Consider the following 24,050-nt stretch of genomic DNA (forward strand, 5'->3'; position numbering starts at 1 on the left):
TTGTTTGCCATGTGGGATCAGCCGAAACATGTTTCGTTCCAGATAGTAAATGAGTATTCAAATAAAAGAAAACCAGTGATTATCACAAAGACATGGCGGCACAATCATTTCGCGATTGGTTCTTAAACAAATTTCTAAATCATCTAGAGGAAGGGAGTATAATTATAATGGACAATGCTCCATACCATTCCGTTAGCATTAATAGAACACCAAATACCTCCTCTAAAAAAAATGCGAACTCAGTGAAAGGCTGAAAAATAAAGGTGTTAGTTTTTGTCCCTCAGAAACTAAGTCAGAACTTCTGGAAAGAGTGTTGCCTTTCAAAAGCATAAAAAAAATGTATGAACTTGATCAGCTGGCCAATGAAATGGGACATGAAGTTTTAAGACTCCCATAGATGTTAATAAAGCTTCGTAAAATAACCTACTAAAATAAAAATTTAACATTCCCACCTTACTGTTGCCAGTATAATGCAATATAACTAATTTGGGCTCAAGTGAGAAGGGAGATCGCTAGAAACAACAAAACTTTCAAAATGTTGGATGTGAAAGAACTTGTAAAAATAAGGAACTTGATAATGTGACAATTGAGGACTGGGTAAAATGCGTGAAACACGCGGTGAAATTACAAGAGGAAGATTTCGCTAAAGAGGCTGGGAAAATATTTTAGAATCAGTGGTCATTAATTACAAGAAGACAGTGACACAGATGACAGTGAAACTGATGGTGAGCGAGCTGATGGCGACGATGTTGGCTCACCATTAGCTCTGCCACTGGAGTAGAAATTTGCAGCACAAAAGGTACATTTTATTAATTCATCATTTTCCTGAAACAGAACACAGTTATATAATAACCGCTATTTTTGTAAAAATATGCTCTGACAGCATAGGCATAATGCTATTTAGGGCCGTGTCAATTGATTTGTACAGAAAATTACTATTTCAAATTAATCCTATCATTCAATTTATTTTATTACACTGTGCCTTTGTGTTATTCGACAACTTTATTAACCTAATAAAAGTAAAACTATTACAAGAACTGATATAAATTCAGCGAGTATGATTATTTACTTCTGACCCAACTAATTTTTCTATATTTTATGACTTTTAATTTCATTAGATGCACTCAGATGATAATATTTATTATTATTATTATTATTATTATTATTATTATTATTATTATTATTATTATTATTATTATTAAGTCTTCTGCATCTCTCTATCAAACCAATTTTAGATAAAGGGTCGTGCTCCACAGTTTTAAAAATACTGCCGCTGAGTGACAGAGACAGAGAGAGTAGTTGTGACAACGTCGCGCTCGCATGTTACTGGCTCTCTCACAAATGCCAAGAGGTTTGAGCGCGACTGTAAATGATCGTTCAACTTCACATGAAGTAATAGGTGCATATTTAAATTTGCACAAATCTATGTGTATACTCAGTTTCAAAGACTTCGGTACTACCTTCACTTAGCACTCTGTTAATAGCACTGATTGGTTGAATCCTGGGTTTTTCTTCAAACTTGAAGAGAGCTTATCCTTCACTGCAGCTCCAACTGGCCCTTGTAGACTTTCCAGAGAAGTGACTACAGAATGAACTACATCAAGACTGTCTGAGAGTTTGGAAGATGTCTCCAAAGATTTAATAGCAATGCATAATTGCGAAATATTGCACTGGATGTAGGCAATATCATTTTGTATATTTGTTGTTTGTTAGAGAGAATTATAATACATTCAATTTGAGAGGTGATGTACATAAGTATAACACTAGAGAAGGGAATCATATTGATTTTGAATACACTAGATTAGCAAAAGTTCAAAATTGTTATAGGATTGTTGGAATTAGGCTTTTTAATTTACTTCCACCGAGTGCACCATCCTGTGGTATTAATAAATTTAAGAGAATATTGAAAAACTGGTTTGTGACCAAAGCATTTTGTAATATTAATGGTTTTGAAATGGCTGGTAAATTAGATCTTATATTTTAAAATAATCATTAAGTTTTTAGTTTTGTTTCACTAAACCTATTACATTAATGGCTGCTCTCTCTCTTAAATATCTCGTAATAAATATAAACAAACAGAAAAAACAAACGAATGGAGAGGTAAACACAGAGCTGAGGCTTGCATAAGAAATTCGTTCACTTGTAAACCTAAGCTCTCACAAATTTAACCGAATTCTTCCAGCTTATTACAGCCGGTTATTTATTTTTTTTCTAAGATAACTTATATAACTTCATTCTGTAATATTTTTGTATTACTTTTGTAGGTTCATAAACGAGAACGGCAAACAAGAAAAGAAACTGTATTGACAGAAAGTTACAGTAGTAGCAATTCAAATGGAGAGCAGTTTTATGAGGATGATCATGCCTATTGTTTACCAACAAGTCCTAACAATTCATATGCAGAGGATCTTTATGAAGATGACCATACCTATTGTTCACCAAGAAATTCTTGCATTTCAAAAGGGGAACAGTTCTATAAGACTGACCATACCTATTCTTTAGCAAGATATCCTGGTATGTATTGCAATATATTATTTGTTTGTATTTTGATTAAAATTCACTACAGTACGATTGTTAAGCATGCCTAAAGAAAGGAAATAACTCTAATGGCGAAGTGCATCAACCTTGGTTAGAAGCGCAGTAATCATAGGTTATGAAACGACAGTTAACAGTAACAGTTAAAGCCACACTTTTTAATAACTGTTGCTGTATGTGAAGTGTCGCATTAACTATAAACAAATTTTATTGTACTTAAAATATTATGAACAGTGTTCAACTGATATGTGTATCATTATTGGTTATTTCAGAACTAACGAAATTGCGCATTAAATATGTCTGAAAGTCAGAAAATATTATTTTGTGTATGTAGGCAAGGATGTATATGTTACGGCGAATGTACGAAAGTGACTACTTCGTGAAACAGGCAGAAAAATTGCTAATTTCACGTATTCAACACAACGATTGCCGAATTTATGAAATCGGCAATGTATATATTTTGCCTGTTTCATGAGTTAGGCAAACTGAAAATTAGCGATTCTTCCTAATATTGAATTGAGTGCTAAGAATAAAATAACATAATATAGCCTAATTATGAAATTTTTCACCAATAATATTTTTATATTGAAAATGAACAGCGAACATAGTTTAGAAAAAAAAATGTTTAAGACTAAGGTAATGTATGATGTCACAATATAGGATTAGAAACATAAGAAACAAAAACATAGAGCAATTTCAGACAAAATTTAAAGAATACCTGGAATATTATATTCAACTATTATTATTATTATTACTGTTATTATCATTACAATTATTACTGAAATTTATTGTTATTTTTAGCAAATAATGAATTGAGAAAGCAAAATAATTTAAATCACTACAACTCGAAGAAATGTAAAAAAAAAAGAAGTATGGTTCCATCACAGTCTACTATATATAGTCACGAAGCTTGAGTTTTGAGGGTGCTAGAAACAATAGACTGTGACAGTACTATTTTGCATTGCCTGTAATGAGGTGATATTAGCGATCCTAGTGGTGAGCAACTACCTAATGTTTACATATTTACTACGGGTTGAGCTTCGTGACTGTATATACTAGACTGTGGTTCCATACTATTCATGATTTTTGTAAGTGATGTTAGTATGACATGTTGAATTGCATATGTAAGTCAACCACGTTTGAAAGATTTTCACTTCTTGGTCTATAATCGTTTTTGCAGGAGCATCTCATCCTTGGCAACCACCAACAAAAGATAAGCTCACCAAATTTCTCACAGTTGCTATATTTTCTTAGACATCTTTTTCTCTCAGTTTTGAACAATATAAGCGGTTTGGTTTGTTCAGACTTTTAGTATGCCTTACATTTGATAGGTAGCCTATGTAGATAGATGTTCCGCACCATGGCGTCGGGTCTAAGGCATCTTGCCTAGGACTCGCGTTATGGAATGCGCGCTGGTTCGAGTCCTCATGGGGGAAGAAATTTTCTCATGAAATTTCGGCCGGTGTATGGAATTGGTGCCCACCCAGCATCATGATGCACTTGGGGAGCTACGCTAGGTAGCGAAATCCGGTTGCGAATACCAGCTATAACGGCTGGGGGGATCATCGTGCTAACCACACGATACCTCCATTCTGGTTGGATGATCGACCACCTCTGCTTTGGCATGTGGGTGTGAGGCCAGCAGCCGTCTGGTCGGTCTAGGCCCTTCATGGGCTGTAGCGCCACGGATTATTATTATTATTATTATTATTATTATTATTATTATTATTATTATTATTATTATTATTATTATTATTATGTATGACTTGAGCTAGCTGTCGAAAGCTTGGAATCTAATCTCCAACTCACCTGGCTGAGAACCCGAGAAGAGTTATTCTATATTATTATTATGTACATAGATATAAAGCGAATTTTTATAAAGGTAAAGATCCGTGACAGGTTAGGTATGGTTAGTTCAGGCTTTTGGTATGCATTGCATATACACATTTTGGTAGTAAGTGGATACACAGAAAGCGAGTTTTCTTATGGTCGAGGATCAGTGACAGGTTAGGTTTGCTTTATTCAGGGTTTGATATTCCTTGCATATATGCTTTCTGATAGATAGATTTGCCCTGGACTGAAAAACTGATTGATAACATTCGCCTTCCTGCGTAGTGCAAAATGATGGGGATACCACTGAGTTGTTATTATTTCCTATGAAAATTTCGGAAGAAACTGATCCACTGGATATATAGTCTTATAAGAAACTGAAGTATTTTGGGCGGGCTTGGTGGGTTTACAGCTTTTGCAGTGATCACATCGTATCTCTAGAGTGATGTGCTGCAATTTTGAGGTTATTTTGAATGATTGAAGTATGTTCCTTCCTTCAGTGTGTAGTGCGTAATGGGATTGAAGATTCACCATAAACAATATACAGAGACCCAATTCTTTCATAATCAGCTGTAAAACTGTAGTACAGATACCATCCACGAGATGGATACTTTGTGTCGTCATACAGTTGCTTATTTTATGAAATTAGTAAGAATAGAAATGCCGAATTCATGAAATCAACAATAAATCTGCCTATTTCATAAAATCTGCAACAGAGTTTCATTATTCATAAAAAAAAAAACAGAATTTTGCCCATTACCTGAAATAGGCATTTTAAAGATTTCGGCGTAACATATTGTAACGTTTTTAAAATAAACAACAATGAAATTTTATTATCTCAACAATAGGACTCTTCACTCTCTACAATTTAACTTCACTCCCGTCAACAATGGGATTTGCTCTCCGCACAGCAACACAGCGTTCGTTATTGCACTCCACAAACGACAATGACAATTTACTTGGACTATTACGAACAACAATGAACTGTTAATCTTAACTAATATTTACAAAGCACTATTTACAAATCAGAACTGTCAGTTCTCAGTTCACAGTTCTTCTAGCTCAGTCACTCGAGTTCACAGTATCTCGAACCACAGACCTTCAGAGACAGGCCACTGCACTCGAACTCAGGTCCCTCCAACTGCGGTCCACTGCACTCGAACTCAGGCCTTCGGATGCTGACACAGTTGCGGACGTACACTCAAGTCGTATTCCGGTACACAAGACTGGCTGGCTTGCTCTGTTCACTGGCTTACTGACTGAACTAATCATGAATCACACTGAAACTGCTCAAGTTCGCTCGCGTTTCTTCTTTTATAACCACGTAGCCTGGAAAGTTCGACGCGTGTCCAGAGATAGCATTCCAGAGAAAGTACTCAAACAATCCGGACCCCTCTTCACTCCGCAGGCACCAGATGCGCGCGCAACCCGCCGAAAAAAACGGACGACTTAGCCTCTTCTCTCCGCCGCGTTGACGTAATACACCCCCTCTGCCCTTCAACATGCAGATGCTCCCAGTACCAGCGTTTCGTCTGCCGCGCGCCCTGTCGGACGCGTGTTCGAACCCTGTTGCAGCTGTCACAATATATTGTGTATTAGTAATTGTAAAAATATGTGGCATTAAATTTTAGTTTTATGTGTAGATGAGAGAGAATAATGATGTAGTTACATATAAATTTGGGTTATCCTTTCCAGCTTTTAAAATACAACCTGAGGTAGAAGTGCTTAAAATAGAACCTGAGGTAGACCCAGTGAACCTAGAAAATTATTTTGAAAATGAAGATGGAAGAATGCGAAAAGTGGTAAGTGATTACTGATTATATAGAGATATTAACTAACATGTGGGAAACCTTTGTGGAATGTTTAGGAGACTTAAAAATACAAGCAAACAACCTCATGTAAATTTATAATCGATTTCTCTTTGTTTATTAATTACAGGTACTTTTTAGTTCATATATATTTCTTACTGCAACATTATTTTTACATTTTTGTTTAAAAAGTCCGTGCATAATTCTACACATAGTGCTCAAAATGGCCGACATGAATTCTAATACAACTTCTAAGTGCTGCATGACAGACTACGTTACTCTCTTCCATATTCCAGGTGCCTGTTGTATCTGCTGATAACCGTCTTCAACATGTTGTCATTGTTTAGTCAACTGTCCGAAGACAGTTTTGAGCCTCATGAGTGACACCAATAAGGCATCACTCATGAGACAACTAAGTCAGGAGATTATGGGGTGTGATGGCCAGTTCCTTTCCCCTTCATTGCATACATCGCTGATTAGTAGCATAATAATTATATTAATCAGACTTCAGATGTATACAAACAATTATTGTTCTTCCTCTGACACATATTGTCAAATGAGATGTACTGCCTGATAATAGGTTTTTTAACATTCTGACAAAATTGCAATGTTCTCAAAGTTCTTGTTCAAATTCTCCTTAAGTAAAAATTCAATGGATTGAATAGGGAATGAACCAACCAGGATGTTGGTCCCCCACAACCTATCCACTTACTAGGAAACAGTCGAGCCTTTCGAAATTTACTATTCCTTGTTTTCAGTTGTGCCAAGTGGCAATAATGATTAGATTTTCTCTATTTTTTTTACATGGCCTGTTGATTTAATAAAGCTGAACCACTAATGTAAGAACTAAACCACATGTAATTAAAAGAACAATGTGAAATTGACTAAATTTACACGAACTTCCGTGCTTGTTTTTAGATCCTCTGTCCATTCCTGAAAGGTTCCTACATATTTATTAACAACCTACAATATATAGGCTGATCATTAAATAGCGAGACTGATTTTTTACAGGTACAGTTTCCCAACTTGTGTATTGAACAGAACTGAGATTCTCATGTGATATGTGTAGAGAGTTTCTATGCAGACCAGTCCCAGGTAGTAATGTTCTGTCAAGTTAATAATAGTAGAGCTTGTGCCGAGGAAGCTAAGTGGTAAGGGATGGAATGGAACTAGTCTGCATAGGGAAGCGTGCACAGTCCTATCCATATGCGTAGTGTACAACCATTTGCCGTCTGACAACAGATTTTGTTAGGTAGTGGCTGGAGTGGAACCGGTCTGTATAGGAACTGTCTGGTGAATGTGCACTCATTCCATGAGGAGTGGGACTTTCATAAAAATTTTAAAATTATGAGACGAGGTGGAAATTTTATCGTAACTTTTGCCTACACCATGTACTTCCTATTTACAAGGATAATTTGGTGGGAAACTGTTTTCCTCATGAAACTTAGCTTCAAGATATCATCAATTGCTGTTTATTATGCGAATTTCAGTGATTTTAAAGCCAGTATTTTTTTTATCATATATCACGATATAAGTAAACTCTTTTAAGATTTGGTTTCTCTAAAGCCCTGAGTTATACAATATAATTGGTAACTGTATACTAAGACGGGCATGATATATATTTTTTTTAAATACTAGAAGTTGTATGGGTTTTTTGTCGCGTTTCATTTTATAATGTGTTAATGATATATTTCAGTGTCTTCTTAGCATAAATTGTATTTCAAAATAATTTTTCTACTAAGTAATTCTGAGTAAGTGTGAGTGACAGAGAACTGTAATGTTAGTGATAACAAATACAGAAGATTTTTCATAATTTAAACATATTCTACAGGAATTTTATTCCCACTCAGTTATCACTGTTATATTGTGAAAAAAAAAAAAAAAACTTATCTTTCCAGTTTTTAGAAGAGCAAAGTTTGCTATTATTGTGTATGCATACTGTATCCATGTCCTTGTCTTGTAATGTGAGTGACAGTACATTTAACATTTTGTTTTCCTTTTTAATAAATTATGATTTCTCAAGTAACTGTACACCTATTTTCACCCTTCCTACTGGGCAATGAAATACTTCATCAAATTAAAATATACAGTACAATTAAAATCAGGAACTGTATAATTAAGAATGTGTGGTGAGAGTTGTTACATTGGAAGGTGAGTGACGATGAATGACCGTGGTATACAAAGCAGTCCAGGCACATCTGTAAATATATGATGGAAATCAACACCAGTAGCACAACATTTGTTGTCGGTGAAGAATACCACATAACCATATTGAAGTTTTCGGGATTTCCTGTTCGTCGGTGACATCATCTAGGCTTGGTTTTGTGTTACTGTGCATACTAGTACTTGGGTTTAGGTCTTATCTTCCCATCAATATCAATTGCTATTTCTGAAAATCTTGAGGAAACACTTTGCAAAAATAAAAAGTCACAGCTTCACTAGCGGAGGCGGCATTTTCATCATGATAACAGATGTCATGTGCCGAATATTGTGGTATATTTTCTGTCTTCTGTACATCAATCCAGCCTACAGTCCTGGCCTTATAAAGATCTCGTATTATATCTATGTCTGCAACGTCACAGTTTATGGTGAGGGGGAAAATAGATAGCAAGAGATTGCACTAATCTGTGAGAAAAATTATGCCTAAACTCTCAGACAAGCAGTGACGAGAGCATTGGAACGAAGGCAACCAGATATCTTTTGTTTTGCGTTTGGTGCTCTGACATCCATGACCAAGATAAGTCACTTGAAACTCAATGGTTAGTCACCAGCAGAGATAATATGCAACCTCCGTACTTTGCTCCTTTATCATTTTCTACACTGATACCAAGGCTGTGATGTTATTAATTTCCAAGTTTAGAATCATTTATGAGATGTGAGTTTGTTCTGAAAGTTATAACAATGAATGATCTACACATTTTTCTCAGGATGGAAAAACTGACAATTATGATCAAGTGAGTTTTAAATATTTTATTACAGATCATGTGTCCATTAATTCACAACAATGGAATAGTGGAGGGCAAAAAAATCAATTGCAGTCTTTATTGATCAGCTCTCGTATGATGCCCAGTGTTTCTGAGTTTAAATAGTGAAAAAAAAAATATATATATGTATATATATACACATTTTTTAAAAGCTAATTCGCATGAAACTGTAATATTCGCTTCTGTTTTATTTGTGATTCATAGGAAGGAAGTTCCTTGCAAGTGGATTTGAATGAGATCGAGGAAGACCCTTCCATTCCGAGCTATGATTATATACCAGACATCAAATGTGAAGAAACTGCATACCCAATTACATTTCCAGTTTTAAAATTTGAGCCAGAGGTGAGTTGTCTTGTGAATTTATCAGACTTATATGAGACAAATCAAGAATTTTAAGCTATTTATTTAGTTACTGTTTCTTTTCTGATAATAAACCCCTTTACTGTTATTGTGTATCTAGCAGTTCATATAGTAATATTAATATTATATAATATCTTGTGTTGGGCAAGCCCGTGGTCCAGGTAGCACATGGGTTTTCTCCAGAGGCTTCGGTTTTCCTGTGTCATTCCAACAAAAATCTCCATCCTCATCTCATCGCAGGTGTAGTGTAGACCAGCCTCTTATGACGCATCCTGAGCAATGACTCTGTCGGTAAATTATTTGTTAACAGAACTGACTTCATATGGGTGAATGCCGAAAAGTCAAGTACCTGCCATTAGTAAAAAAATATATATATTATATAATATGAAACTTTAGCAAATCAGAGTGTCCAATATATTCTTTAATTTTATGAGAAATTGAAGACGTTTGGACTAAAAGTCAGCTTCTATGCGTATCCTTACTCCGATTGTTTTACATGTCTGTATTGTATAGTGTTTCTGAGTTTAGTGAACAAACATTGGTTTCATTTTAAAAGCTAATTTATATAAAACTGTTATGTTCTTCCATTTTCTTTGTGATTCGTAGGAAGAAAGTTCCTTGCAAGTGAATTCGAATGAGATCAAGGATGAACCTACGTATCTGAGCTGTGATGATTTTATATCAGACACCAATCGTGAAGAAACTGTATATCGCAATTCATTTCCAGTTTTGAAGTTTGAGCCAGAGGTAAATTGTTTTGTGAATTTATCACATTTATATGTGAATGTTGAGCTATATAGTTCTTGTTTCTTCTCTGATAATTAAATGTTTCTCTTTCTTTCGTCAGCGATGATTATATTGAACTCATGATATTGTTTCTGAACGTGATGCATAATCCATCTTGGAGTTTTTCCACGAAGTATGCAGTAATAATTTACAAGTTACGTGTAAAAGTTCTTGTAAAGTATGACATTGTATCTTCTTGTTCCATAAAGTAAAGTACAATTCTTGTATGCCTTTAGTTTAAATGTTACTTGTTTTCTACTAAATACGTCATTAGATTAGTATTAGATATGTACAGACTCAAAATATTACAACTCCTTAACGTTGGAGATAAATACATTATCAAAATTATCTTAGCACAAAAAGAAAGTTAAACAATATTAAATATATTCTACTAAATACCTCAGTATCTCTAAAAAGTAAAAAGTGATTTTGCTGGTTGCTCTGTTGTTGCATAAGAGTACATGTAGTGCACTGCAGTTATGGCCTACAATTTTCATCTGTCATAGTTTCTAAAGCTATTGTATGTCTGTGAAGGGTGACTTCATAAATTTTTCCTGTTATGCAGTCTATGTCAGTAACTTTTTTTTTTCTATGCCAGGAATCGTGTTTTCTGGAGGCAGTAAAGGAGGAGCCATTTGCAGAAGTAATGCAAGAGGATGACGACATATCTGAGATGTGAGTTTATGGGTCCCCCTTCTTCCGTTGGCATTATGTATTTCACTTTTCTTGTTTATAGTAGGAACAGTTGTAGGTTATTTGTGATATGCTGAGGCGTGAATTCTAAAAAAAATAGCCCAACAAAATAGTTGATGCAGTTACAGCTTATTTTGTGTCTGGAGATGAAAGTTTAGTGAATTTTTCCTGAAACGCACATGGGAACATGATATCTTTGTATGGAGTAAATATGCAATTCTATTTCCGGTTTCTGTTGACTTCTGAAAGAAGCTATGTTTGGCTGATTTACATGGAGATAGTTTACAGGAGTCGTGTGCTTGAAGCAAGTCGACTTTCCCTGTGTGTCATTATGACTTAAGTCTCATGTTATATACCGCTCTAAATTATTCTCTTCTAAATAATTTCGTGGCTCTCAAAATAGCTTCATCTACCATTCTGGAAGATAGCTAAGGAAGTTTCAAATTAATATTTATATTAGGAACGTAGTTCTAGATGCAGTGTAAAATATAATACAGTGAAACCTGTCTAAAGCAGATCCTGAATAAACCAGAGACCTGCTTTAAACGTAATTTTTCTCTGGTCCCCCGAAGTTAAAAACATTTTCTACAGTTTAGAATGGAAACCTATCTAAAGCAGAACAATATGCCCTTCCAATGAAAGAAAAATCATTAAATAAAACCGAATTCCTACCATTGTAACGCAGTAAAAAAACAAACAAAATACTGTAGAAATGGCAAGCAAGAAATTGTACTAATTAGATTTCTGAACAGGCTGTTGAGTGTAATGCAAAGCTTGTTCTGTGATGCTACTACATTACTGATAACCTACAGTCACAGACCTACCCGACTATAACTTCAGTTTGGTTGTAACTGAAGTGTTATCCCTCAATTTGTTAGTGACATGCCTGGGGAGGAACGTAAAACACTTGCTCTATATTGTGACTTTTATTTTCCTTTAACCATCACACACCCGACAATAATGTGACTTTTATTCTTAATAATTCACCCTACAACAATGGATATTCCACTCAACACTGCATAACAATAGTCGTTATTGCACGACGACAATGGCAATACACGACGTGTATTAATCAAAAGAACAACAATGTACTCGTAATTTCAGTTAATGTTCACAATGCACTATGTGCAGAACAAAACTGTCAGTTCACAGTTCGCTTGCCTTGGCTAGTTCTTCTAGCTCACTGTTCAAGATCACTGCACGTCGAACTCAGCTCTTCTGATCTGCGTCGCACTCGCCTATACACTGCCACAGTTACGGACTCACTCACTCACTCAAGTTCACTGCACGTTGAACTCAGGTCTTCAGGCTACTGACCGCTGCACATCGAACTCAGATTTTCCCAGTTGCGGTCCATAGCACGTCGAACTCAGGTCTCCGTCGCTCGCTGCTGTCCAAGACAAGACTTGAGGACTCAAGACTGACTGACTGACTGTCGGCCACTCGCGCTTTTATTTATTAAACCACGATTCGCGTGGCTTCAGAATCTTCCGAGAGAAATCCGTTTCTCGATGCTTCCTTACTTCCGGCCAATCACAGTAGCTTTTCTCCCCCACCCTCGCTCCGTACTGCGGCTAGCGTCAGGGGTTCGTGTTTTCCCGCACCTCCTTCTTGCTAGATGCCCTCGCAACTCCCTGACGCAACGAGAACATTCCAAGTGGCACCACAATATTAAAAAAATTAATCTCATAAGAGGAAGTGAAACTCGTAAGCAATATATTCTGAAATTGAAGTAATTTGCATTGTTGTTGTTTAGTCAACTGTCCAAAGACAGGTCTGAACTTCTCAAGTGATACCAACAAGGCACCACTTATGAGGCAACTAGGCCAGGAGGTATTTAGTATTAGTATTTATTTATTTAACCTGTAGAGATAAGGCCGTCAGGCCTTCTCTGCCCCTCTACCAGGAGATTCCAACTACAATATTAACAATAAAATTACAATTAGTATTAAATTTATAATTACAATGACAAATAACATTACAATTAGTATTACATTTACAATTACAATTACAATAAAATTAAAGTGCGAAAAGATTACCTGAATAATTAAAGCTAGATAATTTATCATAGAGAAACAAAGAATATTTTATATTTACTGAATTAAAAATTAAATCTAGAATAACAAAATTGTATAGTGATGAAATTATTGAATATTGAAATATTTTGTGATAGATTAAAGAAATTATTTACAAGAAATCAATTACTGACCAAGTGCCTAGTAAGTTTTCGTTTGAATTCAATTTTATTTCGACAGTCCCTGATGCTAGCAGGTAGCGAATTCCAGAGTCTTGGCAGGGCTATTGTGAAAGAAGATGAGTATGAGGAGGTGCGATGGGATGGTATTGTTAGTATTGTTTCATGACGAGAGCATGTGTTCAGATTATGGTGGGAAGAAAGGTAAGTGAAGCGAGACGACAGGTACAAAGGAATAGAAGAGTTCAAGATTTCGTAGAGAAAGAGAAGTGAATGTAAATTTCTTTTCTTATCTAGTTTAAGCCAGCCTATTGCTTCCAGGGATGGGGTAATATGATCATATTTACGAACATTGCTTACAAAACGTACACACAAATTATGGGCACGTTGAAGTTTCATTTTGTTGTCGCTGGAGAGGTCAGTCAGTAAAATGTCCGCATAGTCGAAATAGGGAAATACAAGTGTCTGCACAAGGGACTTTTTTAAGCAAGAGGGGAGATGAACATTTATCCTTTTTAGCACATGGATAATAGAATATACTTTTCTGCAGGTTTCTGTGATTTGCATGTCCCAGTTGAGATGATTATCCATGTGAATGCCAAGATTTTTTACTGAAGAACTGAAAGGGATATGCACTGTACTTACTTTAATGGGGGGAAATGTCGAGGTGTTTTACAGTGTCGGTTTGCCGTTTGTGTCCTAATATAATTGCTTGTGTCTTTCCAGGATTGATTTTAAGATGGAGTTTCTTTGTCCATGTCACAATCGAGTCAGTGTCTTCGTTCAATTTATCTATAGCGTCATTTACTCGGTCTAAGCGGGAAGAGATGTAGCATTGAAAGTCGTCAGCATACAAGTGATAGTAACAATGCCTTACAAGAGATGTAATATCATTGACATATATTGTGAACAACAGTGGTCCGAGTATCGACCCCTGTGGTATACCTGATGTTATGTCAAGCCAGGAGGAGCTTCGATTCCCAGATACAACACATTGTTGTCTTTCCCGTAAGTAGGTTCGAACCAACTCACAGCAGTCTCTGACAAATACATATTTCTCAATTTATGGGTGAGCAGGTCAAAATTTACAGAGTTGAAAGCTTTGCTAAGGTCAAGTTAGTATTGTTACTTTATTAGAGTTGATTGCTTCACGAATGTCTTTGGTCACTTTTAGTAGAGCAGTGCTTGTGTTGTGTCCAGCTCTGAAACCTGACTGATACTCATCGAATAGTTTGTGTTCGTTCATGTAGTTAGTAATTGGTCTGTGTACGATTCTTTCCAGTGCTTTTGAAATGGCTGGCAGGATACTTATTGGTCTATAGTCGTTCAGGTCGGTGGGAACTTTGACTTTTGGAAGAGGAAGAACGAAAGCTTGCTTCCATATTTTAGGGAAAGTTGAAGTGATTAAGGAACTATTGAATATATGTGCAATCGTAGGTATTACTATCTCTTGTATTTTCTGTATAAGTATTATGCTAATGTTGTCCGGCCCTTGGGCTTTTGTCTTGATGCGTCGGATGGCTTTCATTACATCAATGGGAGTGACGTCGGTAAAATAGAATTTGTCTCGTGTTGGGGGAACTGAGTCAGGCAAAACTGTGTCTTGTTTCGTTTTGTCGTTTAAACTCGGGTCCTTTACAAAGTGTTCGTTCAAGCGGTCAAGTGGGATGGGAATGTCTGCTTGTTCACTAGCCCTTCCAAGTCCAATAACCTTCAGATTTTTCCATAATTCGGAAGAGGTTGTGTTGGGTTCTATAAGTCTGTAGGAGTATTTCAGTTTAGCGTTTCTTATTAGTTGAGTCGTTCTATTTCTTAGGTGTTTATAGGAGTTAAAATATTCGTCGTTTTTGTTGCGGGTGTATTTTCTATAAGCTAAGTCGCGTTTGGACATCAGGCTACGTATTTCAGTCGTCATCCAAGGGGCTGGGTTCCTTCTGGTACGTTTGGTCTTTAATGGTGCGTGTTTGTCATAAAGTTGAAGTATTAACGTATTGAATAAGTCTTACTTTCTCGTCTACAGTTCGTAATGTCCAGATCATGTGCCATGGAAGTTGTGCAGCGTCTTCTTTCAGTGCAATGTTATCTATTCTTTTAATATCCCTATAAGTAATTACTCTGGGAGCCGATTTAGGACACTGCAGATTAAATGATAGATAAATGATATCATGCCCTGATAGTCCTGGTGCATGCAACTGTCCATGCATCAGTATTTTGTCAACATTGTTAGTAATTATCAAGTCCAGTAATGTGTCTGTACCTTCCGTATGATGTGTGGGAGCTAGGGGTAGGATTACCATATCAAGGCACTGAAAGAATGATTGAAGTCTTTTAGTCATACTAGAATGTGAGTCAAGTAAGTTTGAAGTGAAGTCACCAATGATTATAACGTTCTCATATTGCGGCATTACGTTTAGTAAAGAGGTTTCGAAATCATCTACGTCATATATATGTGGGGGTTTATATACGACACACACTAGACATTTTGTAAATAAGGTGCAAATTTCAATGAACATGAACTCGTGTTTGGCAGAGTACTGGCTTGGAGAATGATGAATAATTTTAGGTCTCAAATCGGATCTAATATAACCAGCCACCCCTCCGCCTTTCTTGCCCTCTCTGTCATTACGGCAAAGCGTATAGCCAGGAAGGTTTACGAGATTGGAAGGAAGATTAGGATGTAACCAAGATTCGGAGATAAGCATAACGTGAATGTCTAAAGGTGAGAAGATAGAAGAAAATTCGTCAAAATGACACAACAGACTTTGAGCATTCACGTGAACAACATTAAGTGACAAAGGAGAGAAAGAAAGCGCAGCCTTGAGTATGTCTGCGGTACAAGGCAGTGGGCAGGTACGGTTGCTATTGTTCGTGTTAATAGAGGGCACCGGTCTCTGTACACTGACCTCAAGGACTGCCAGGTGAACATGCTGCTTTTGGTTCTCAATGGTACCAACCTAAATGCAGTTGAAGTTTTTAAACTATTTCCTTGCAATAATAACTTAAAATTACAGTGCTAAATGCTTAAGAAATAAGAAGAAAAAAAAGAATTAATTATTAAATTAATAAAGTTAATAATATAGTAAAAGTTATAGTAAATAAGTTAATATAAGAATAACACTAGGCTAAATCAATTAGAATAATACTAAATTAATTATAACACTAAATCAAAGGAAATACAGTAAATAAAATCAGAAATAATCTGTGAGTGCAGGCGAGTCGCATAACACAACTAGTGAATATCAGACGCACGGGAAATCTGCCTCTTGACCTCTCCAGTTTTGACAAAGATGTTGCCATCAATTGTCCAGACACTAGTGATGCCATACTTGTCAATACATTGTCTTAACAATTTGTGCCTGGCTTGAGTCAAGTCTTCTCTAATCGTAATTGGTTTACCTTTAAGTTTTTTTCTTGTTCAGGAAGACTTCCCTTTTCCTGTAACGCACGAACTTAACGATCACCAGTCGTGGGCGTTCTCCTCTCCTCCCCACACGATGGCTCCTGTCGATGTCGTGCACCTCCAATTCCACACCAATTTGGGCTGCGACATCAACTGCTATCGTGTCAGTATCCTCACCCCCAGACTCTGGCACCCCGAAGATACGCAGACACTGACGGCATTGATATTGCTCCAAGCAGTCGTGCTTTTCTTCCAACTTCGCTTCTAGAACAGAAATTTTCTCGTCCTTTTCTTTTAAGGCCATTTCCAATTTCTCGATAAGAGCACTGTTTTTCTCGAGTGCGGCCTTTAACTCCGACACTATCGTGTCCCGCACCGAGTCCTTTATTAGGTTGGCAAGTTCACTAAACATGGCGGGATCCCTCCACGCTTCCTGTACACTGCGTCTAACACTATCGTCAGCAGCTGGAACCTCTTGCTTTTGGTTTCTCCTTTCCATTTTCAGCCAAGCAGGAACTGAGTGCTAAATACACTGATTTGACACAAAACTAGCGTACACAACTTACAAACACCTCCGAAAAAGTAAGCGAACTCACGAGCCGATACAAGCGTCACACTCTATAATCTTTTCGCTGTAAGAAAAATCCTAATGTAAACAATAGCACGTGACTGAAGTGAGGCTTCATTGGCCGCTGTTTGGCGCCATAGATTCTCAGTACGTGTTCCCGCCTACTGTTGTACAATCTGTTCCATGTTAAACATTTCCCGTTACTCGTCAAGTAGGTCTTACCTCGCTACTATGCATTCGTTTGCTTGGGAAACATTTACTTTGTAATTACTGTAATTAAATTATTTTTAAGTCTTATGTCTTCACAATGGACGGTTGAGGATGCAAAAGCCATACTTCAGTACCACGTGCTTAAGTGAACAACAACGAGCTCAAGTGATGCCAGCTTGTTACAAGTTACAAGAACAGACTACCTCGGTATTACTGTTGGTATTCATCCGCGTTCATAGTATATAAGAAAATATAAAAGTAGCTTTTCTTTTACATAGCATTTTACATTTGAGTAAAGTTAAATGTTTCATCGTATTTAACAACTAGAATTCAATGTTTTATTTTCAAATAATACAAGATTGTGGTTTCCAAATACGAACTATATTTTCCTGCGTCATGTGAGTGTTTCGACTGGGAGCCAATCATGTGTATGACAGCAAAGTGCTTATGTTTACATTAGGATTTTTCTTACAGCGAAAACAGTATACAATCCGCCATGACACTTTCAATAGGGAGGCGAGTTCCTTTCCCCTCCATTGCAAACATCGCCCATTAGCTACATATTACACTAATCAGACTTCAGATTCATACAAACAATTGTTTTTCCTCTGACACATATCTTCAAGTGATATTGCCTGATAATAGATGTACTTATCAGCCGGAACCTCAATCAGAGGCAGAATTTGTATTAACCGTAAATAATTCAGATCTACTACCATGTCGTTAATCAACATTTTTATAGAACTGGAGTATCGTTGACATTAAAAAAAATAGCTGTTTTCATACTGTAATGTGTTATATACTCAGGATGTCTACCAGTAACAGCTGTAATCAAAAAGTAACTAATTTAAGCAGTTGTTAACCCAAGTAACGAATTTAAAAGACTCGAATGTCATGGGTTACGAAATTATGCATATTGTTCTTCTTCGTTTATTTAATCGTGGTGCTGATGCCTGAGCTGCAGTGTTCGTTAGTCATTGATTATATAGCTTAAGAAACAAATCTTATGTAATGACAAGTATGATGTCTGAAATTTTATTAACATTTTTTCATTGTGTCTATGAATGATTATTAAGGTGTGGCACATAATAAGTAACTGATTTTTTTCGGTAGACACCCAGATACTGTACTTTTTGGATAAATTTCAGGACACGGATTCCTTCCTTTCCCTCTTATTTCAAAATTCCAACCTTAGGCACACATAATAAATTATTGACACTGAAAAGTGCCTTTTCGTAAGCATGATGATGCGCATTCAACAAACGCAGATAAATCTGCACTTTTTAGTATTCTAAGATATAATTGTCAGTGAGGAATCCGTATACTGAAATTTTCCGTACTTTTTACATGGTAAGTTAAGGACACTGTATTAACTACGAGGTTATTTAGCGTCGACTGATTGGTGGCAGTGAGATGAGGTCGAGTATTCGCCATAGATTACCTGACATTTTTCTTACGGTTGGGGAAAATCTCGGAAAAAACCCAATCAGATAATGAGCCCAAGGGGGAATCGAACCCAGCCCGAGCGCAATTCCAGATCAGTAGGCAAGCGCCTTAGCCTACTGAGCTTTTTTATTTTATTGGGTTATTTTACAACGCTGTGTCAACATCTAGGTTATTTAGCGTCTGAATGAAATGAAGGTGTTAATGCCAGTGAAATGAGTCCGGGGTCCAGCACCGAAAGTTACCCAGCATTTGCTCGTATTGGGTTGAGGGAAAACCCCGGAAAAAACCTCAACCAGGTAACTTGCCCCAACCGGGATTCGAACCCGGGCCACCTGGTTTCGCGGCCAGACGCACTGACCGTTACTCCACAGGTATGGACCCTACTGAGCTATTCTGGTGGCTCTGATACTGTAATAACGTGCTTATTTTTCATTAGATGTTCTTAAAATTTACATTTTCAATATGTGTACTGAAGTAGCAGCACAGAGGTGTAAAAAAAAAATCAATCCTGCATGACATAGAATGGAAATTATTTCTGATCCCAAACACTTCCTGTTTAGACAGGTTTTACTGTAGTGACATTAAGTACTATGTTCAAGGGTGTATTTTCATTTACAGGTCCATGCAACTGCATTATCATGATGACATAACTACAGAAGCACAAATACTCACAGAGCAGGTGCAGCAGGGCTGTAGTTCTGAAGAGAAAATTACAGGACTAGAGCATTTAACGTGCAACATCTGTGGGAAGAGCTTCACTGCATTACAGATTCTAAAAAGACATATGCGCACTCATTCAAAGAAGAAGGAATTGAATTGCAAATATTGCAACTTTTGTAATAATTTTCCACATTATCATTACCGAAAGTCTTTCAGATGCAGTTTTTGTAAGAAGAGTTTTGCAAGTCTAAGAGGCCTCAGGGTTCATATGATCAGTCACTTAAAGGAGAAACTTTTCAAGTGTGACATTTGTGAAATGAGATTTACAACAAACAAAAGAATGGTCTATCATATGAGAGTACATAATGAAGATACTGCGGTGCAATGTGATTACTGTTCCAAGATTTTCCCCCACAAAACGGATTTAATAAGACACATACGAGTTCATACGGGGGAAAGGCCTTTCAAATGCGAATTTTGTTTTAAGAACTTTACACAACCGCATGCCTTGAAAGAACATGTTCGTAGTCACACCGGAGAGAGGCCGTATAAATGTGGCATTTGTATGAAGAGATTTAGCCGCTCTTCTGATGCCAATGTTCATTTTCTGACTCATTCAGGAGACACATTAATATAATATTTGGTAGAGATTTACCACTCGTACTGGTGTTACGTTCCACTTGAGAGTAACGTAATAAAGACCTTTCAAGACAATTATTCCAGTTTGATATGTTCATATACTGTACTAATTTGTCCACCCTTTTATATTCACAGATGTATTATAAGCTCAATTAAATTATGCCAATTAAAATGTTAAATTCACAGAAATTTCCTTCATAGATTTCAGTCCATAGCCGTTATGTCCACAAATGTAGTCCATTAAGTTTAGTGCATGGTGATCCAGCACTTTATTTTTTATTGGTGGTACGAGATGATAGCACTTTCGAGCCTGCCATCTGGGTACCTTTCGTCTGTATATTTCTGTACCTTCTCAGTTTGTTATTGTAATTGACAAATGTTAGGCAAATGTTTTCTTGCTGCGTAATTAAGTTTGTGTATTCTTGGGTGATTGTGCTTTGCACAAACAGTCTCAGTTTCTAAATCTATGTTTTTACAGCATTTGTTATAATATGTAATTGGACAAACAATTGTTTGTGAATACTGAAAAAAATTGCATAATCCTGTAGTGTTTGATGAGAGCATGATAACTCTAAAAAAGCTGTTTTGAGATACGAGCATTTTTATTTTCACGTTTCCTTCAAAAATCAGAATTCTAGTTTACATACCAATATGAATGAAAATAACATAGCACTGTTTAATTATATGCTCATGCTTTTGTATAGCTACTAAGTAGCCACAATAAACCGGGAACAAAAACGGCAACGAGAACGGAAATATTGTTACAAGAGATGTAGCCTATTTCAATGTGAGCATTTACAATGAACGAGAAGCTTACTGGAGCCCGGGAACAGAAACGTGAAGGTTAATTGTAAAATATAATTTTTTGGGTTACGTGGACTGATTGCATTGATTAATGTGGTGGGATTTGTTGTATGAAATGTTTAATGAAATGGTCAGAAATAGTCGTAAAAGTTTTTGGGGGGAGGGGGGAGACAGTGGGCTGTAGTACAAAAGTATCTGCCATTCTTGAGCAGTCACTCATTCATTGCTTGTCCAGGGATTCGTTGTTTGATTCGTGCGCATTGTATTTCATTGACTGTTTGCTGATTAAAGTAATTTTGCCGAAATTCGTTACTGGTGTTGTATTGACTATTCTATGAGTATGTTTCATCACGGCCGTGGTTTCCAACGAGTTAGAAAGAGAATTCTCTTTATTCTCTTTCCAACTCGTTAGTGGTTTCATAATTAATCTGTCGTAGAATGTCACTGTGACTTGATCCTTCTCCAAATTTCCAGCGTGTAATATTTAGGCCGTGTCCCAAAGCTACATTTTCAGCTGAAGTGAACTAGATTGTTGACTAAATAGCCGGATGTGACGTCAGAAGTCATGATCCAAAGCTACATAGTGCATAGCAATCAAGTCCGCAGTAGCTAGTCAACGAAAATGCTTGCTCGATTGTTGAAAATGCTTTGGAAGTGAATTAATGTAAATATAATGTAGAATAACACGTTAACTTTGAACACTGACATTGTTAGTACCTTCTGTACCATGTTTTAAACATCATTGTAATATATTAAGCCCTAATCTTTTTCACAGAATTCGTAATGAAACTGCATTAGGACACTGCCTTCTTCATTCAATGCTGCACCGTGATGTCGTGGTTTTTAGAGAAATAGTCTATGAAGAAGGCCATGTTTCAAGCATACATTTCCAAAGTTCCCTAGTGTGTAGTTCACAAGTCACCTAGTTGCTAGTCATTAGTGTGTAGTATGGACTTGAGCTTTGAGACACGGCCTTAGTAACAATGTTGTCACTGTGAAATATTGGTGTCCATTTATTTTTATGACATTTTCAGCATGTAACATACATTAACTGATAATAAAAGAGCAACATTACATTACATTATTTTGGTAGCGAGTAGATTGCTATATTGACAATTTGTGTGCACACGGTCACGGACCGACTGTTGCGAGTCTATTTTCCAGATATGCTGTAGCACTACTGTCTAACATGTAGGCCGGGGTTTGATTTAGTTCCATTAAAGGGTCTCTTGTATGCATTTATTATGAATTTTCGAAGGGATGGTGGGTTTTATTGCATTGTACCAGGTTGTCGCAGTAGAAGTACAAACAAGGGTACCATTTTGTTCAGACCTGTTAAAGATCCTGATAGGTAAGTAAATTATTTTACTTTACCTTAACTAGATAATTTCATCTACTGAGTCGTGAGCACAAAACGAATATTTATTAATTCTGTTTAATAATTATTTAAGGATATATAAGTGGCTATCAGCATGTCATCGAGGAGATTTGATGGACAAGCCTCTCAAGACATTACACAACAATTACAGAATATGCTTCAAGCATTTTGAAGACAGGATGTATGTTAATCACTTGAAGAAAAGGCTTCTACCCACAGCTATTCCAACAATATTCCCCACTTTAGACAGTAAGTAGACTTTATGTTTATGATGAATGTTTCAATTACTATTAAGTATGTGCCTGCGTAGAAAGCTTCTGTTCAGATCACATAAGTTGATCTCTTGAAGTTAGTAGCCTATATCCAGTGTAGAAAATTTCCTTTGCTAATGCACTGTATGATTTTAAATTGTGGACACGTGGACTTATTAAAGAAAAAATTGAAAAAGGAAGTACAACAAAGAAATTTCAACGCCGATTCTACAAATTACACTTCGACTCACAAAAGTTCGATCTCAGACCTCCAAATTGCGAAGTCAGTATTGAGCCTGTGCTGGGACTATCTCTAAGACCAGTAGAGCAGGTTATCAGGGACTGGGCTGTCAAGAAACAGAAAGTTACAGCAACTTAAGTGAGGGCTGTAGACACACTAAGGCCGTCATAAGAGATTTTGATAAAAGCAGGTCAAGTGAATTGTTAAAATTGAGCAAGAAACAGCTTCGCTGGGCAGTCGGATTCCTTACAGTACACTGCCCTCAAGAAGAACTGTACAGGATGGGCCATAACATCAACCCAGCCTGTACTCGTTGTTCACAGGGAGATGAGTCTGTAACTTTCTGTTGTACGACTGCAATGCACTCGCTCATCAAAGAGCTGTCGTCTTTGGAAAACATTTTCCAAAGCTTTGATGAGCTATCAACTGCGCAGTTCGTAGTTTGATTCAGTTCATTAAGGACATCAAACTATTGGACTGGAAGGATATTATGACGAGGATGCGCAATAGATCTTTCAGGTTGTAATGCTAGGACTGTCATAGCCGTCCCTCTTTTAAATTCAATTCAAAACAATACACCATAATTAGTATTACTTGTTGTACCTAGAATTTATGAAGTGGGTTTCTATTCATCAATTTGTAATGTAGGACAAATTTATATTTACAGTTCCTACGATTCCTCCGAATGTAATGAACCTGGAACCTGAGAGTGATCCATTGGCTATACAAACAAATGATGATGCAGATGAAGGAAATACAAAGTCACTGGTTATGGTAAAGTCGCTACCTGTCATAATGTTCACTTCTATTTCTATAAGAAAATTTGCTATTAAAATAATAATTAAAGTTAAATAATGATTAAGAAATAAATAAATATATATATATATATTGTTCTAAAAGCTATAATCAGGTCATTTTTTTATGTCTTTCAGTTTGCATTGAGGTAAAATGTAATAGTAATGATGAAAATAAATAAATAGAACAGTTAAGGATCAATAGGTAAATGTCTACAGTGCTCTCAAAAAAGCTGAAAGTTAGAATTTATAAAACAATTACGTTAGCGGTTGTTCTGTATGGTTGTGAAACTTGGACTCTCACTTTGAGAAAGGAACAGAGGCAAAGGTTGTTTGAGAATAAAGTGCGTAGGAAAATATTTGGAACTGAGAGGGATGAAGTTACAGGAGAATGGAGAAAGTTGCACAAGGCAGAACTGCACGCATTGTATTCTTCACCTGACATAATTTAATTAAAAATTAAACATTA

The 24,050-nt window shown here is 36.5% G+C and overlaps 2 protein-coding genes across 6 annotated transcripts in view; both read left to right on the forward strand.

The window, feature by feature from the left end:
- LOC138693268 (zinc finger protein 26-like) overlaps positions 1–20,188 on the forward strand; it is a 40,584-nt gene extending 20,396 nt beyond the window's left edge. For 2 of the 3 annotated variants that reach the window (XM_069817135.1, XM_069817119.1), the window contains exons 3-8: positions 2,265–2,514; positions 6,061–6,167; positions 9,362–9,499; positions 10,124–10,264; positions 10,902–10,978; positions 19,433–20,188. In XM_069817135.1, the coding sequence (XP_069673236.1) occupies positions 2,265–2,514; positions 6,061–6,167; positions 9,362–9,499; positions 10,124–10,264; positions 10,902–10,978; positions 19,433–20,111 (1,392 nt within the window). In that variant the 3' untranslated portion in view covers positions 20,112–20,188. The remainder of the gene's footprint in view (positions 1–2,264; positions 2,515–6,060; positions 6,168–9,361; positions 9,500–10,123; positions 10,265–10,901; positions 10,979–19,432) is intronic. The other variant, XM_069817126.1, reaches the window with a different exon arrangement.
- A 137-nt stretch (positions 20,189–20,325) lies between these two features.
- Positions 20,326–24,050, forward strand: part of LOC138693242 (zinc finger protein 271-like) — a 35,546-nt gene continuing 31,821 nt past the window's right edge. For all 3 annotated transcript variants that reach the window (XM_069817098.1, XM_069817106.1, XM_069817064.1), the window contains exons 1-3: positions 20,326–22,268; positions 22,369–22,544; positions 23,455–23,561. In XM_069817098.1, the coding sequence (XP_069673199.1) occupies positions 22,162–22,268; positions 22,369–22,544; positions 23,455–23,561 (390 nt within the window). In that variant the 5' untranslated portion in view covers positions 20,326–22,161. The remainder of the gene's footprint in view (positions 22,269–22,368; positions 22,545–23,454; positions 23,562–24,050) is intronic.

Source organism: Periplaneta americana, chromosome 2 (assembly GCF_040183065.1).
Source record: "Periplaneta americana isolate PAMFEO1 chromosome 2, P.americana_PAMFEO1_priV1, whole genome shotgun sequence".
NCBI classification, from domain to species: Eukaryota; Metazoa; Arthropoda; class Insecta; order Blattodea; family Blattidae; genus Periplaneta; species Periplaneta americana.